At 34.7% G+C, this 18,515-nt stretch overlaps 1 protein-coding gene across 2 annotated transcripts in view; it reads left to right on the top strand.

Annotated features, from left to right (window-relative positions):
* The first annotated feature begins 6,392 nt into the window (after positions 1 to 6,392).
* LOC128885338 (uncharacterized) overlaps positions 6,393 to 18,515 on the top strand; it is a 148,067-nt gene continuing 135,944 nt past the window's right edge. Inside the window, exons 1-4 of one of the 2 annotated variants that reach the window (XM_054139340.1) lie at positions 6,394 to 6,718; positions 8,976 to 9,194; positions 11,418 to 12,262; positions 12,408 to 14,244. In XM_054139340.1, the coding sequence (XP_053995315.1) occupies positions 11,921 to 12,262; positions 12,408 to 12,785 (720 nt within the window). In that variant the 5' untranslated portion in view covers positions 6,394 to 6,718; positions 8,976 to 9,194; positions 11,418 to 11,920 and the 3' untranslated portion in view covers positions 12,786 to 14,244. Of the gene's footprint in view, positions 6,719 to 8,975; positions 12,263 to 12,407; positions 14,245 to 18,515 lie in introns of those variants that run through there. The other variant, XR_008459585.1, reaches the window with a different exon arrangement.

The raw sequence follows: 18,515 nt of genomic DNA on the forward strand, positions 1-18,515 counted from the left end.
ATTGGTCAGGTTGGCGCTACCGCCGCATCGGCGTGGGGTTTTTCCAGAGTTTGGCGAGCGTGCAACTGAGATATTCATTGAATTGTATTCAATTCTACACAGGAGACCCAGCAGATCCTTGTCTCTCTAATGATGCCGTGACAGAGAGGGGGATCAATCGGAGGAGAGACAAAGACAGAATGATGTCAACGTTTGCAATTTTCCAAACAGTTATTGTAATTTTATGAGGCGAGGAAGCGACCTTTCCGGCTGATTTTTTTTTTAAACTGTTCCTTATAAAATACCGTTGCGGGGGACAGTTACATATTTTGCAATTCGCTTTTGAAACGTGCTAAAAATACGTTCAAAGACAAGAAATTTTTTTTTTCAATTTTTTCCAAAAAACGCTTGACGAGACGATAGATTTACTTTCCCTGATTACGAAATGCATAATTATTATATGTTTTTTTCATTATTGTGCCTGAAAAACGGGAAAAACTATCTAGTAGTTCACCTACTTTCCGTTGGTGGCGCCAGTTTGTCTCCTGCGCACCCTTAATGATAGAATATCAGTCATTTTTATAACTACTTTATTATTACATTACTATTTTAAAGTAGATATGTACAGGCACCTTAACTTGTATACAGAGCTGTAAAGTAATGATTACTTTTGTATTCATTACAATTTGGAATAATTACATTCGAATTCATCTAGTAAATGTTTTACCCTATACTGTTATGAAAAAATTATTTGTACCTCTTTTCCATTACAATTCCAATATCTTTCCACGTTACCCATGAGATAATTTTGCTGTCAACGCGTTTTTTTTTAAGTGGTGTCCCCAATAGGCCTATTCCACTAAGAAAAATATGCATAACGTACATAGTTTAAGCAATTTTAAGTAATTCTTGAGTACTTTCTTTTTAGTAATTATGCAATACATTATTCGTAATTACTGAGTAATTCAATTACTTTTAAATAATTTCTTATAACTACCCAGAAAGTAATTAAAAGGTATTCCAAATCTAAAGTAAATAAAAATATCTAAATGTAATTAAAAGATAATTATAATTACTTTTTAATTATTTTGAGATAATTTTATATACTTTAGATTTGGGATACCTTTTAATTACTTTCTGGGTAGTTGTAAGTAATTGAATTACTCAGTAATTAAGAATAAGGTATTGCATAATTACTAAAAACAAAGTAATCAATAGAACTTTCATATGATTTATCCATAGTATGTAGTAGCCAAAGTTTCTAAGGCTGCCGCAATTCTTTCTTTGGCTACTACATCCCTCTCCAGTAATGCCAATTTTTTATTATAATACTCCTTCCTATTTTCTTTGTCTTCCTCGGCTATTCGTGCCAGAAGCACTGAAGATTGTGATCTCATGCTAATTTGTTTTTGTGATTTAGTGGCTTGACGCAGAGGGTGTTTCTGTCTCACTATAAATAAGCAATGTATTAATCCATGTCCAGCGGGCACTTTTAACTTATAAATAAAAATATTTAAAATAAAGTTAATCATTAGTAAACCAATCCCTACATCATTGTGAGGTTAGGCCAAGGCGACCAACCCTTACACCTTCACTAACTGAGGAACATCTAGGGATTTTTATACCTAGATGTTCCCGCAGTTTTAAGGAGAAGGAAGCGTAGTTTTTTGTTAGCACTTCTTTCCGGACTAAGAAAGCGTATACGTCTACCGCAAATCGTAAAATTTCTAAATTGTTATTTCTATTCTTGTTCCTGTTATTAAAACTTTGTTAGTTAAACCGTGTTGTTATTTCGTAATAAGTTCTGTAGGTTAGATCTGGTACATAAATACCTACATCATTGTGACGACCTCTGCCCCGGCACGCGCTAGGGAAAACTAGTTACTTTCTGTTAGTAACGTTTTCCTCCGGAAGGCGAGAAAATGTACAAGAAGCGACCAGCGCCATCTTTTCCAGATGCTTTCTTCTCTGCTGTTTAGGAAAAATTGGAAAAGGTAGAAAAGGTGGCGTTGGTCGCTTCCTGTATATTTTCTCGCCTTCCGGAGGAAAACGTTACTAACAGAAAATAACTAGTTTTTCCCTAACGCGTGCGGGGACAGAAGTCGCCACATCATATATCTTGTAGTGGATTTTATTTTTAGGAAGCAAGGAATCTTTTTGTTAACGGAAACACGTTATTTCTCACTATGCGTATATTTTCTAAACTACCGAATATTCACAGGATATTCTCGTTTTAACGATGCCGCCGTTCAACTGTCTTAGTCTTGCCAACTTTTGGTATTTCTTGGAACTATGAGAGAGGCCGCTACAATCTTGTGGGGACCCGGTAATGGGAAACTCGCGTTTTAATTAAGGAACACACTTTGTATAAAACTTAACTTTATTCAAGTAACGTGTAGATGACACATTTATGCTTTTCGAAGGTTCGAATCTAGACTTCTCTAGACTTTAGGGCATACGGGTGATAGAGTCGGTGTTTGTCGCGGATTCTAATTACACTGTCAAACACGATTTTTTTTCCCGCGATATCCACTAGGTGATTCGTACAGGGTTCCTCGTCCTAAATACGAATCTAAAAGTGAAATTGCTTCATCACCCTTAATTTTCGAGAAATACGAGATTTTGTAAAAACGGCTGATTTTGAGAGAAAACGTAGTACTACTTGAAAATTACGAACACTAGAAAGTTTTACTTAGTCTTAAAAGATAGAGAAGTGTTTTCTGAATATGAGGACATATTCCTTTAGAATTATCTGCTCCTTTGAATGCCTGTAAATGAACACCGAAGTTCAAAAAGGTGATGATGCGTGAATCTTTCACGAAATACTTTTGTATTTTAATGAAAAGTTATTCACCTAGGTCGATTTTACACTACGTTATCGGATTCTGCAAACATTTCTGAAGAGAAAACCACCCGCGGCAAATGTTGGAACGATTTCTAGTCTATACGGTTTGACAAAACGTCAACTCGGAACGCATGAACGGTGTTTTGCCGCTGCACAGCCATTGCTCGCTATGTTTCGGTCAGTCAGGGCCGTCGCTACGGGATTCATCTAATCGGTGCCACGCGCTATCGGTTTTTGTATTACATTTACATGTTCCAGATAAGTAATTCTTCATTTTTAACATTTCATTTATACTGCAACTCAACAAAACGGAGACAATTGTCCACTGCTTAAATTTTAATCATTAATTTCCTGTTTTTGTATCTTCAATTATTCGACTTTTGCTAATTTGATATTGAGCAAACTTTATTTAAATCTAAATTGAATTATTTAACAATTAATTCAATCTATAATTGTATATTTTGTTGTTCATTTTTAATGAAAACTGCTAGCTATAAAAAATCTCTCTTTAGAGCAGAGTTTACCCCCCAAACACTAACTTAAATAACAAAAGATTAAAGTATCGAAAAGTAGAAATATTAAGCTGTAAAATGGTTTTATATTCGTCAATGTGGGACGAATTTTAACGAAGTTACGAGAATTTGATGGTTATTATTCAAGCGCGTGGCGACGATTGGTGCAGAACGCATGACGACGGCCCTGATTCACCGATATAAAGCGAGCAAAGCCTGCGCGCCGGCAAATAGAATTCGTGCGATCTAAATTAATATTTTCTGGATCTGTACGAACTAGAAAACGTTCCAACATTTACCGCGGGTGGTTTTCTCTTCAGAAATGTTTGCAGAATCCTATAATGCATAGTAAATAGGACCTAGACGAATAACTTTTCATAAAAATACAAAAGTATTTCGTGAAAAGTACTCGCGTCGGCAACTTTTTGAATTTCGGTGTTCATTTACAGACATTCAAAAGAGCAGATAATTCTAAAGGAATATGTCCACATATTTAGAAAACACTCCTCTATCTTTTAAGACTAAATAGAACTTTTTAGCGTTCGTAGTTTTCAAGTAGTATTACGTTTTCTCTCAAAATCGACCGTATTTACAAAATCGCGAATTTCTCGAAAACTAAGGGCGATGGAGCAATTTCACTTTCAGATTCGTGTTTAGGGCAAGGAACCCTATAAGAAGCACCTAGTGGATATCGCGGAATTTAAAAAAAGTTTAAATTTGTTGGTCAGTGTTGTGACGACTAATGACTAATGATTTTTCTCCTCTTTACAGATTTTTTACTATTGATCCTGTTGATCCAAGCACTCGAGAGCTGAGCTACTACGTTGTTCGACATGATCCAGAGCTACTAGGATGATCGGCGAGATCCAGAGCCACTATCATGTCCATTATCAAGACAACGGTTGGTGAGTCGTATGCTTTATGGTTCCTCCGGTCCTCGATCATGTCGTAGGACGAAAGGTCCGAATCGCCACCGGGTGACTGGTTGTATACGTGGTGTTTGGCGAGTAAAGTGACAACGAGTATGCATTGCTTGGCATACTCGTGAATAGTGAACATTCCCTGTTGTATATTTATTAGTGTAGAATAGGGTCTTGTACTTCGCGTTTTCTATTAATAAAACGATAAAATGATATTCCACTTTAGAATAAATATTTTTTTATACAAATACTCATTGAGAGTATATACATATCGATATTTATAAAATCATGATATAAAGATACAGTAGATTTTTCCTATACAGGGTGTCCCAAAAGTCGGGGAGGAGCCGGAAATGGGGGGTAGCTGAGACAATTCTGAACAACAATTTCCTTTGCAAAAATGTCGGATGGGGCTTCGTTAAGGAGATATTAAGCGAAAACCCCGACCAATCAGAGCGCGCGTAGACCGTTCGAGCGGCCGCGGTAGCGAAGGCTACGCGCTAGGCGGCAGCGTCAATGTCTTTCGATGCACGTCGAGTCACTTGTTCGCGTACAAGCGCGGCCGTCAGCGCGTAGCCTTCGCTACCGCGGCCGCTCGAACGGTCTACGCGCGCTCTGATTGGTCGGGGTTTTCGCTTAATATCTCCTTAACGAAGCCCCATCCGACATTTTTGCAAAGGAAATTGTTGTTCAGAATCGTCTCAGCTACCCTCCATTTCCGGCTCCTCCCCGACTTTTGGGACACCCTGTATATTTCAAGTTATGAATTCAAATATAATTTTCAAAAATGCAATAATATATAATATAATTAAATATATAAATGTATTAAATATACTTATATTTTTGTTCTTTCAAGTATACATTTATTCCGTTGATATTTTTATGTACCTATGTACAAGAAGGACGGTCCGCGATAGGTCGATTTCTGAGTCAAAGTAAACACATTTTGAGCACTTGTGTATGTTCCTTAAAAAATATACTTTGACAAATGGAATCACCTGAAAGTAGCTCAATATTTATCTTAATATTCAATTCATTTCGATAATATTCTTTATATTCAATTTTAATTAGAGTCATTTTTCTTGATAATAGAATTTTTCAAAGAAGAAAACAATGTTAGCCCGCTTAAATTTACTAATTATTCTTTTTATTGAGGATTTTCAGGTTTAACCCTTCCGTGTTCGTTGTCTGAACTCATTCACGTTCCCAGGTGCTACTTGGATGGGCGAAGGCAGCGGGCACAATGACTTAGTTTGTAATATTAATCCATTTTCATATGAGCGACTGACTTTGTGCTAACGTATCGTGCACCGACGTAATTTCCGCATGTGTGTTTGTGGTTAGGATGTGGATTTGCGTCGGTTGAACAATGTATTATTATTTATAATCTATAAACGAAGTGGTGTTGTTTATACCACTCTTCAGTTATTATACTTTACAATAATATCAAACTTTGATTTATTTTTTATTCATTAATTATTTGACGACTTTTTACATTACTACATGCATATCCTTTTGCATATGCAAAGTTAGTTTGTTAATATTATATAACAAAAGAAAGTATACATTCTGTATACTTTCTGTATCAAAGCACTGTCTGCGAGGTCACAATTTCCATTGCATCTGTTGCTTTGGAGCTTTGCACCTTTTCCAGCTTTTCAATTTTCACCTAAAAAACCAAGGAAGAAAGCATTAGGAAAAGAGTCGACATAGAACGTGGATCGTAGAAAGTCTGTAAAATCGTCGCACACATAAATAGAGAGTTGTTATTGTTAAGTTGTTGTTCGTATGTTATTGTTTTAATAAAACTTTATAAATATCAAAAATTCAAATCGCTACATCATTGTGGCGACCTCTGTCCCCGCACGTGCTAGAGAAAACTAGTTACTTTCTGATAGTAACGTTTTCCTCTGGAAGGCGTTAAATACACAGGAAGCAACCAGCGCCACCTTTTCGAGATGCTTTCTTCTCTGCTTTTTAGGAAAAATTAGAAAAGGTGGAAAACAATAAATACTGACATTTCTGTGATTCTCGTATGTGCAGTTATAAACGGAGTCTTTACGCTCCCCGACCCTCGTAACGAGTCACTGTCACTGCTGACAGTCTCGACAACTGGAAGTCCGCAATTCCCTAGGACCGATGTCTGACAAAATGGTAGTACGTTACACAACGTTACAATCTCGTTAGCCATATTAAAAAGCATTTTCAAATGAAAATCCAGTACCGACGGTTCTGAACAGTGCTGTTAGCTAATTTCCAAACACGCTCTTAGTTAGTTAGTTAGTTGAGTATCTGTTGTGATCGACTTCCGTCTATTATTTTGTTCCTGTAATTTATTTCCATATTATATTATACTTTGGTATGATTTTGCTACGTGAAATATTTTTTCCTCTACATTCGGTTTGGTTTCTATTGTGCTCCACGTGGCTCCAGGTTGCCGACAGAAGGCCAAAGTCGACATGGTTCGTATACATCATATTATGTTTCTGTAACAAAACTGTTTGTTTCTCCTTTTTGTAATTATATTTGTACGAGTACATTATATTGACCGGGCTTGTGATTATATAACCTATTGCTGTTCTGATTTCTACAGATTACAATTTTCTGATTTCTTCTTGTTGTTTGTTAGATATTTCTATCGTATAGGTAAATTGATGTTGCATACTTTATCATTGATGAAATCATTTCCTTCACAAGATTGATCGCTTGGTCTTGTCTAATACTTTTCCTTCCATGGCATAAATATTTTATGATTTTTATTATTTCTTTCCATTTGTCTATCATATATTTACAACAAATATGGGCAAAACTTTAAGCTTCAAATAAATCCTAAGTTTGGTGATGTGTTTCTCTTGTTTCCTTTTTTGGAAAATGTTCAAAAGAAGAAACGAGACAAACATGTCAACAAACTCCTGATTTATTCTAAACCTAGGGTAATGCCCATCACTGATTTACAATGAGATTTGAAGTTCAGGTTTTGATCAAATATGACTCCCAAGAATTTGACTTCTTTTACTGATTTAATTTTTATTCCTCTTGTAGGGTTTGGGATATTTAATGTGATTTCCTCAAATTTAGTTCTGTTGTTGAAGTTTATCATTAGTGTTTTGTCTTTTAAAATTGTAAGGTGTCTCTCTGTTAAGAATTTATTCAAATTGTTTATTGCTGTTATGGCTTAATTTTGGTTGTTTCTGGGTTTTTTTCCTTTGAAATTATTCCAATGTCGTTTGCATATTGGAGCGTAAATGTATTTGGTATATTTATTATATTATTTATTCCTGCGATGTGTATGTTAAATAACATCGGGCTAAGTATTGATCCTTGTGGTACTCCTTTTCTCCATGGTATTTCGTATTTTTCTCCTCTGTTGTTAATAAATTCTATTGTCCTTTCTTTTGAGCCATACATTTATCCAATTTAGTATGTTACTAGAGCATCTCATTTCCTTTAATATTTGTATTAGTGTATTCAGATTTACATTATTTTATGTTCCTTGTATGTTGATGAAGGTGGTTATGATTATATCTGAATTTCTCATGTTTTCTTTTATTTCCACTATTAATCTGTCTAAATTGTCCATTGTGGAGCAGCTTTCTCAGAATTCTGACTGTGTCTTGTCTAATATCTTGAGTTCTTCAGTCTACGGTTGCAGTCTTCTAGTTATAATTTTTTCTGTTATTCTGTCTGGGCACGACGTTAGGGTTATGGGACGTAGAGCCTTTGTACCTGATTTTTCCAATAAACATATGTAGGAATTAAATTTAGTTTCCACTTAACTTATTTACAATTTATTTATATATTTACATACATGAAAATATAATTTAAATTTGCAATGTTAATAAACGATGTTAGCCAATAGGATGTATTTTGAATTAATTACTTTTGTTTTAACAACAACACATCTAACACGAATATAGCGTTTTAAATTTATGTGAAAAGAATGCCTCGCGTAGCACGAGCTATAGGAATTATAGTTCCTACACATAGTCATCCTTTTTTCAATCTTTAGGAATTTGGTACGTGTTCCAGCTTTCCAACATAATTTCAACTAGCAAGTTCTTCATGAATTAACAATATGAATACAATAAAAATTATAATTAGTTTGTCTGGAAAGTCCGTGCCAATTTTTGGTAGGTGGTACATGTCTGTTTATATTGGAATGGTTGAAAACAATTAACATGGGTGCATTCCTTAAAAGGTAGAAAGGTCCTGGAACAAAATGGTATTTATATAATTCAATAATATATATAATATTGTTCAGGACACCTTCCTTAAGCAAAAACACAAGGTTGATTCGTCTAAAATATAGAGGTTTATTATTATTACATAATAAATAGTTTGTACACGTGCTATATTACCTAACTTAAAATATAGAGAATCAACAATTTAATGTCTGTGTTTCCCTATGTTCTCTATGCATACTATATGTGAATTACCTACTAATTATTTATGTAAATTATCTGTTTAAAGATATTTTTAGTTCCTCTGTCTATCTATCGGTTTATTTATCTCCACTACCGTTCTCTGTGGAACATATGTATAGCTCACCAACCTATACACAAAGCTTACATATATATCAAAATTCAAATATGCCTTTGAATTTTTCTTATAAATTGGCACGAACTTTCTGGACAACCCAATATTTAATACCTTAAAAAAAAACACACAAGAAGCAAACAGAAAGGCCCTGGAGCATAAGAATTCCGTTAACTGTTGCAGAATTGGCGTATCATCTTGTTCGAGTGAGTTCTCCCAGCGAGTCCTGACAGAGCTGTCTACTTTCAGCAACAACAAATGGACAAGCAAACACACTAGATGATTTTCAACCGGTTCTAACTTGGTGATTGCACTCTGAGCTTCCAAGAACGAGTCGACTAGAGCATGCAGAGATGGAGCTGACTTGATAGTTGGAGGTGGAGCGTTGATGATCATATCCAGGTAGGATTTCAATATCAACCTCTTGCTTTTATACTGATTTTTGACTGCTTTCCAAGCTGGTTCCAACAAACTGTTCATGATTGGTAAAGATTTTACCACTGAGATGGCCGAGCCCTTCAAGCATCCTTTGAGGTATTGGAGTTTGTCAACATTAGCAAACTAAGTGTTGTTTAGCACTATATTTTGCAAAGATTCGCTAAAAGCGGATCACTTATAATCTCTGTCAAAATCTGGGAGTGGTATGTCAGATATGTCGATTTTTAAACCTCTCTTAAGCTGGCAGGACCAAATCAGCAGAATCGTATCGGACTTAGTGGAGTATTTAGTACTTATTAGGTTGTCCCAAAAGTTTCTTTTGTAATTTCCACTCAATTATTTTGTGCGGTAGTGTTTATATAAATAGACACTCTAATTTCTTAGATGTTGATGTTGTAACAGTAATGGAGCAAAATGAATCAATTCAATTCAATTCAATAATGTAACATTAGACATAAAATATTGTGTATGTATTACTTATTAATAAAACGAAAGAAACTTTTAGGACAACCTAATATTTTGTACTAATTTACACCACCAAAAGAAATTTTGTACCTGTTACCGTTTTCAAGAAAATCGTGACGCTGCTAGCTTAATATTAAGCTAGTGGCTGAAAATATTAAAAATTAATATAAATGATAAAATCAAAGCGGATACATTTAGTACTGAATTTCTACTAATTTGTACCACCAAAAGAAATGTTGTACCTGTTACCGTTTTCAAGAAAATCGTGTCGCTGCTAGTTTAACGTTAAGCTAGTGGCTGAAAATGTTAAAAATTAACCACCTCTTTCAATGTGTTACAACATTTTTGGGACACACTGTATAGAGCTGTTGAGTATTCACATGAATTAACTAGAAATTATTTCATATTTTTCATTGCATTTTCCAAGACCTTTAAGCAATTATACTTGCATGCAACCGATCACCAGTTCCGATTTGGACCTTTATGTCCCAAGGCATGGTTGATGATCAGAGGAACAAAAATCATCATGCAACTCCCCAGCCGCCAAATATTCTTCATCGTCTGAACGTTGAATCTGCTAATAATGCTATCAGAGTATATACGCCTAAAGAATCTGCAAAAATTAACATAAAATTTAAGAATCTATTTTTATCATTTGGTCGTTGCAATTTCAATAAAAAGCCGAATTAAGTCTAGGTACTTACATTTTTGGCTCGTAGAGCACCGCTCAATGAAACGATGATTCGCCGTCACTGACTCTATTATCGGTAACGAAGTATTTTATATAGTACATGATAATTAAAAAAAACAAAAAAGTAAAAATAAAAAAATCTGTGAACGCGCGCGAAAATTGTACTCGGCGAACAAAACTGACTCTAGTTTCGCGATTGAAAAAGTAGTAAGAATCATCGTGTTCTGAAATGAATTTTCAATGCGCAAAAAACACTCTGTTATAAAATAGAGTAAAATATTATATAAAATATATAAAAAGACTCTATTCTTTCGCTCTCTAAGAATTTTAAAATCTGTTTCTTCCCCATTCTTTAGAATCGTTTATAACCGTTGGTACCGCGTTTCGTTTCGTTTCGTTTGTATCTCAATAGTTTAAATTGTACAATTCAAATGTATCAACAATTGTTTGATATAGTGATATGACCTTGTAATATCTAACTCCACATGTTTAACTGAAACATAAAATTAATATCTATTGAATATCATAAAGTTTTATAATGGCGCAACGAGCCAATAAAAGGAAATAATTAAGATAAAAATTTGCAATTATTAGGGGTTGTTTCTATTAATACCAGTAAAAATTCTGTCAAATTCCAAACGGTTTCATCAATTTTCATTGGAGTTAAAGAAAAAAGAAGTAACCGATTGAAAAAAATTCATGTATGTATTTTTCATTTAAAACTTTCGAAGATTTGGGGCACGTATTAAAGTTAACATCGATAGCTTGTTGTATGTCTAAAAAAATAGGGGAAAAAACAGATTTCGAAAATTTCAATGTCGAGTGCTGACCATTTTCTGAATTTATTTTTAATTTATTTTTAATTATCAATCGATGATGGTACAAACGAAACTATTATTACTACAATCAAGTACAAACAAAATGCAATCATTTTCTATAAAAAAAAAAAAAGATTAATTTTTTGATAAAGTCGGGTGCCAGGTTCACATAGCTTGTTTATGCTGACACTTGAATTTGAATTACCACAACAGATACACTGGTTCATCGGCTACGCTACCGCGCAGAGTGCTTGCGACTATGGACCGGGTCTTCCTGTATCGAGACGGATACCCCATTTCGCTCGGTTTCATCAACCCTACTCCAACCAAAAATATTCAGGCCGAAGCAAAATTTCATATACATTTTATGAAAAACAATCGAGTGTTTTTCAAAGAACGCTTCGAAAAACATCTGTTTACCATATGTTTAAAGGGGCAATAAAGAACCTATTCTAATCATATCAGAATCATATCAAACGCCATATTCGTGTCGATAACACCTGATTTATATGTTTATTGTTTTTTTATAATTTTTATTAAAACATTATTAATTCGTCCCACTTTGCGTCGTGCATTTTGCAACCGTGGATCGTGCTTTCGGCAGCCCTTATCATAAAAATCGTGATTAGGACTGTCTGTGTAAAAGCACACTGCATTTACTTGTATAAGTCTGAAAGTCTCAAGACACCGTGTCGAACGCTAAGTGATTGCGAAAAATGGAGTGGACAAGTGAACGCAGTATAGAGTTAATCGGGAAGTTTAAAAAACACGAATGTCTGTGGAACGTTGCTCTGAGAGAGTATCGAAATATCGCAAAGAAAAAGGACGCGTGGGAGGAGATTAGCGAGCATTTTTCTACAAATCCAAAGGAGGTGGAAAAGAAGATGAAATCTCTGTTGGCTGCCTACAGAAGAGAGAGGAAAAAGATATTGGATTCAAAAAGATCTGGGAGCGGAATCGGTGCCACGTACGAATCCAAATGGTTTGCGTATAAGCATATGAAATTTTTACACGGCATAAACAAGCCGAGAGCAATGAGGGCGACAAGTATCAAGATGGTAAGCGTTTCTTTGTATCACAATTATCGCAATGCCTCTAAAATTGTAATAAACGGCTCGTAATGTTTCTTTGGAGTTTTCTCAACTTGCAATCAATGTATAGACAGCGATACTGATGACAGAAAACATTTGAAAAACTTTTCAGAGGCGTGAGAGTGAAAGCGAGGTTCCTGAAAATAATGAGGATAGCGGAGAAGGAAACTCTTTGAAACAATTTGAACCACTTGGACAAGGGAAGAAAAGGACAGCAGCGGACAGGACAGACATTGCATTCACAACGATGCAAGAATTACTGAATCAAGAATTGGAGAAAAAGAGAGACGAATATTCCATATTTGGGGAATTAATGGCGCTAGAAATACGAAAGCTGCCAACCGAGCTTGAGCGAACCGTCGTTAAATTTAAAATACAAGAGATATTATTTCAAGCTGCCATGGGAGCATTTAAACGAAGTCCAGAATATACGCCTGTGTGCTTCGAACGTGGAGAAAGCTCCAGCTCTGGACAACAAAATAATTTTTAAATCTACTTTCTTTTTATTATTTTTATCATTATTATTATGCGCATAACATTACGAATATATACAGGGTGTTAATCTCTTGGGTACGGATTTATTTGAGAAAATATTCGCATGTGGAACGGATATAATTTTTGGTTGCTTGGAGAAGATTCACTATCACTGCTCGATAGACGTCTTGTGCGTCTTCGAAACCTTGATATTATATTAAAATTGTCATCATTTTCTATTTCAATATCGTCTTCATCACCTTCGCCTTGTATTTCATTGTAATTGTCAATTTCAGGATCACTGAACAATTCTTCAGATTTCTCAAAGTCATTTTCGCTATCACTATCATAAAATATATTCCTTGTTTTTGACATAATGGGGCAGTGTATCGCAAATAATGTTCACCAAAATACTGTAATTGCCTCTTCTATTATGACTGATACAAGCTACAATGTTTTAGACACGTAATCCGCTCCTAGGGAAAACAAGTGAATGACATGTCTTAGACGTCAAATGTACCCAAGGGGTTAAAAAAAAGCATTCGATATTTATATGATGGTGTATAGGCACACTGTACCGAGTAAAAAAGCTTTAGTAAACATAGGTCCGAAGGTCAACCGTTTCTGAGATATAAACATTTTTGTTGGCTAGTATCATGATTGACTTACTTGCTTTCCATCGCATGCGATGTTTATGTCAGTGTTTATAAATTGCGTTCTGAATGTTCCCATTCAAATGCCGACAATTTCGTCAATTCCATTTTTTCAATTTCGTGTACAGAAATGAGCGGTGGACACGTGGAAAATCTTCTATAAATATCGAAAACCCAGTAGTATTTATATCTCAGAAACGGTTGACCTTTGGACCTATGCTTACTAAAGTTTTTTTACTCAGTACAGTGTGCCCTACACCATATAAATATTGAATGCTCTTTTTTGAACACCCTGTATGTATGAATGGATAAAAATGTGGATGGACGGATGGTATACTGCCGCTCAAAAGTATGTGGACGCTCCCTTAATTCTTATAACTGAAAAAAGTTATGATATCTTTAGTAAATTTGATTATCTTGTATATATTCCATTTCTGACAGTGTCAGAGAACATATTTTAATGATATTGGGGGTTGTCCAGAAAGTTCGTGCCAATTTTTCAGAAACATTCGAAGACATGTTTGAATTTCGATATATATTTATTGAATTATATATGTACCATTCTGTTCCACAATTTTTCCACTTTTTAAGGGATGTCCACATGTTATTTGTTTTCAACCATTCCGATATATTCAGACCTGTACCGCCTATTAAAAATCGGCATGAACTTTCCAGACAGCCCAATAATTTATTAAATATCTCACCGATAATGATAAAAAGTAATTACAGTGGGTGTAGAAAGTATTCGTACACCGATCAATTTCCAAAAAAAAACTGTGTAAAATTGTAATTTATTAACTTATGTTTTATAAACAATGACATTCTACAAAAAAAAAAAAAATAACTATTTATGTAAGTTGCGAAATTAACGAGTAACAAAACAATTAATCGATAGAAATGTTGAAGCAATAAGTATTAAAATATATTTTAACCAAACGTTTGAGCAATCTCGCCCTTTTTTGGGTGGAGGTTGCGTCAAAAAGTTCGAGCAATGAATTGAGCTGCCGATGCGCTCGCCGAAGCCCTTTTTGTACGAAAACGTCTATATTTACAACACAAATGATGTACAAGTCCTTACTTAATATATGTATACAGTTTTTAGGAAAGCGAAATTATCAATTTGCACTATCCCGAAGCACAGAGTTCGGAGATATTCAAAGCGCGAAAAACCGAAGCGCACGTGTTCGGTAAAACGAAGCAGGCAGACTGCTCAAAGCGCGTGTTGTTTTTATCGTGGCTGATAAAAGACTAATTAGCCGGGCGCTCGCACGGAGATTTCCGATTCCTGGAATCTTCTAGAGTTCTTACCCCGGGTCCACACTGCGCGAACACTGGTTCGCGTATACCGTTCGTGAACATGGTAGCTAACCCTGTTATTCACCGGTTTTCGCCGTAGTGTGGACGGGAAATAGCAGAGTTCGCTAACAAATGACCCTCCTAATAGGCGTAAAGTCGTAAAAGTAGCCCCGCTGGGTTAGACGAAAACTGTGTTCGCGAACCAAATTCAGCGATCCACGAGGTGGTGGATCCGGCGAACATGTTCGGGAAAAACATCGCCCTTTTCCTCGTTTTTGTCCCTTTTCAAACCCTCGGAGCTTGGGCATTGCTATTCTTTCTAACTGTGGGGCTGGTCTTTATGACCACCCACAGGTAGGTACATTAGAGTGGACCTTAGCTACTCTTGTGCAAAAATTTTTTTTAAATTCATTTGATGCGACCCTTCTACTCGGTAAAAAACTAATTCCCTCCAAATTTCAAGTCGATCGGACAAAGGGAAGACGTGTCGCAACGAGTTGGTTTATTTTAATGTAATATTTTTATTATATCAAAGCAAAAATTAAATTGTTTAATGAATTTGTTTATGCAAAATTTTTAATATTTATTTTTTAAATATAAAATTTGATCTCACATTAATGTAAGGAAAAGTAGAAAAAGAAAGTTAAATACTTATAATTAAATATTTTATTTATAGGCCTAATTATAATAAGAATATAAATAATTTTTAAAGATCTGTACTTAATGTTGTTTTATCAATTTTTGGGTATTTTTCCCTATAATCGGTTACAATATGTAATATGAATTGTTTTTCTTCTTCGTTTTTGTATAACGTTGAATTATAATCTTTCATTAATTTTACTACTCTTTCGGCAACATCATTTACAACTTCTAATTTTGTTATAATACCTATCGCTTCGATATAATTATTATTAGTTTCCCATAGTGCTGGATCAATTAAAAGAAAATCTGAATTTATATTGAACCGTTTGAAAAAATTATTTGATTCGGATGATACGAAATGTTGTATTTCTAAATTCGCAAGATTTTTAATTTCTATAGTCGTTCTCATGTATCTCTTATAATTATTATTATTGTTTACATTTTGTAGTACTTGTACCATTGATCTTTTTGTTTCTACTGAAACTTTTTTATCAAAAAACGATAGCGCCGCATTCTCCGGTGACAAGTACCATAAATGGTTCAAAATTTTTTTTAATGCCACATCGCTTATTTCTTCGTTAACATTTTTGTAATGAATTATATTTTTGATGAATTCTAGATCTACACGTGGCGCCATAGCAGTCATTGGGGTCAAAATCCACGGCTCAATATAAATGTTAATTAGAAATATACATGTATCTCTAATGCTACTATACTCTTCCTGGTTGAGAGGAAATTCGTTTCGAAAAATAAATATTTTTAAAGTGTATATTATTTTAGCCATCCACCTCGCATGGTGAAATGCGCCAGGCATTTTGAATGAAATGCCACCCAAAGGAATCCCCCAAAGAAAAATTATTGCTAATTCTAAAAATTCTTTGTAGTCATCTCTTGGATGACTCATTTTTGTGTAATTTTTAAAAATTTCGATGTATATGTATGTTTCAGAACGTAATCGTCGCGCGTTCCCGGGATGTAATTATTTTTATTAATTTCAGGCCAACTATTTTGAAATTTTTTAAAAAGTTGAATATTCGGACCTGTTGTTTTCGGCATTTTTAATTCAAAGACCCCACGCAACACAATTTCGTATATGTGATGGCGGCAAGGAAAATACAAAAGATCTCTTTCAATTCTTTGTTCTAGCAACACACATGCGCCCTGTAATCGTCCCGTATTTGACGAAGTCGTGTCACAGCATAAGGCTTCTACGTGGTCCGTTAAATTCCATTCTTCTAAGGTTGTAAATATCGCCAAGGCCTGATCGCTTCCACTACTGGAAGGAATCGCAGGTATCCCCAATAATTTTCGTACACCGTTGCACGAAATTACCACTGGAAGTCGCTCCACAGTTTTCTTGTCAAAAGTAGACAACATCGCGCCATCCCAATGTACAGTTATCCCCCTTAAATTAATTTTTCCGAACATTTCCCGCAGATGTTTGGCGTGATCTGCACGAAAATTATGGCGAAATCACCGAAGAGAAGTGCGATTAATAATTAATTCATTTGTATTGTGACCTAAGCTCTCTGCTGTTGCCATAATAATACGAACAGCATCGCGATCGCTGATTTTGCACGCATCTAAAGCTGCAACTAACTTTGAAGAAAATACTTGGACTTTTCCTCTTCTTTTTCGGTCACTCGGCCCAGGTATATTCGAATCACCTTCAACTTCTGAGTCACTGGATACCTGCAACCCCTCAGGAACATTCCCAATGCTCGAACCTAACGGAAAATCTCCAATGCCCGAACCTAACGGTACATTCATTGTCATTTCGTCGCTGGATGACGACGAAGATTGTAGCTGCACTGTTTCTGTAATGTAAAAATAAATATACTGAATTTATTTCTAAAACATTAGAAATATATTTAACAGAGTTAAATTTTAAAAATATATATTACCTTGTACAAGTGATTGTCGACCTTGTTCTTGTAGTGTTTTCGTCCGGTCTTCTCGAAGAGTTTTCCGCTTTTCTTTTTCTGCTAAAGCACGATCACTGGCACCTATTAGTCCAATTCGCCCTTTTTCCCCTCTGTTTCAATAGAAATAATTTATCTTCTTCGATTTTTATCATTTCTAAAGCATTCGCATAGACGATGTCAAATAAATCGTCCAACGAATCTTTGAATTCTTGTTCCCGCTGTATTTGGATTGCAGTTCGACGATTGACAGATTTATATAATGTTCTCCATTTCTGACGAAGAGGCTTCAACTTGTCAATGCTATCCGACGTCTTCTTCACTGATATTCGTGATTTCTTCCAAAATGTTTCAGTTTCTTTTATAACTAGAGTAGCACTTGTTTTAAGGTCCAGCTTTACTTTTCTCATATTATAGAAAAGAACTCGTAACACTTGTCCGTTACTCAGCAATTTTGCACCAACAATTTGTTGTTCGTAGTAGTCCAATATAAACAATTTATCACTACTTCTTGTCTCCATTTTTGCTCACTGTCACACTAACAAATTTCGATACTTCGTGTATTTGTATTTGTATATTTCTTTATTGTGTAACAAAAAATATTGTTATTTACACATTTCCGTTGTACATAGAATCTCTTTTACATTCTGTTTGTTAACAAAGTGAACTTAGTCTATTGTATTACAATCTAATATTGGCATTTTTGTACATGTAACTATTTACTTATTGTCTATTTGTATACATATTGAGGTTTGTGGGTGAAAATCAACAATTATATATATGTTATTTTCCTAACTTACAATTATAAACTTTTGTAGTCTTAACAAATATATTATCATATTTTCGTTTTTTCTTTTTTGCGCTATATTGTTTCACCTGCTACTTATTCTATTTTTGTCCGCCTCAAGGGAAGTTTCCCATATCACAATTCGCTTAATACTTTTGTTCGTTATTGTGTTTTGTTGTTGTGTTTTTTTTTTTTTGAATTCGAGAAAATAGGATTACTTTTAGAGTTTTTGATTTTTGTTTTATATCTAAGTTGACCAAAATGGCCTTAGTCTTACTTACAATCTCTTTGTTGTTTTCCTATTCTCCCTATTCATCTGTTCTTTAATACTTATTAACAGGTACATTTATTTAGTTGAAACAATTCCCTGACTTAGAATAAGTTACATCTCGTTGTCCTGTGTTAGCAGGATTTAACAAATTATTAATTCTCATAATACAATATTT

This window comes from Hylaeus anthracinus, unplaced genomic scaffold (genome assembly GCF_026225885.1).
Source record: "Hylaeus anthracinus isolate JK02 unplaced genomic scaffold, UHH_iyHylAnth1.0_haploid 11981, whole genome shotgun sequence".
NCBI classification, from domain to species: Eukaryota; Metazoa; Arthropoda; class Insecta; order Hymenoptera; family Colletidae; genus Hylaeus; species Hylaeus anthracinus.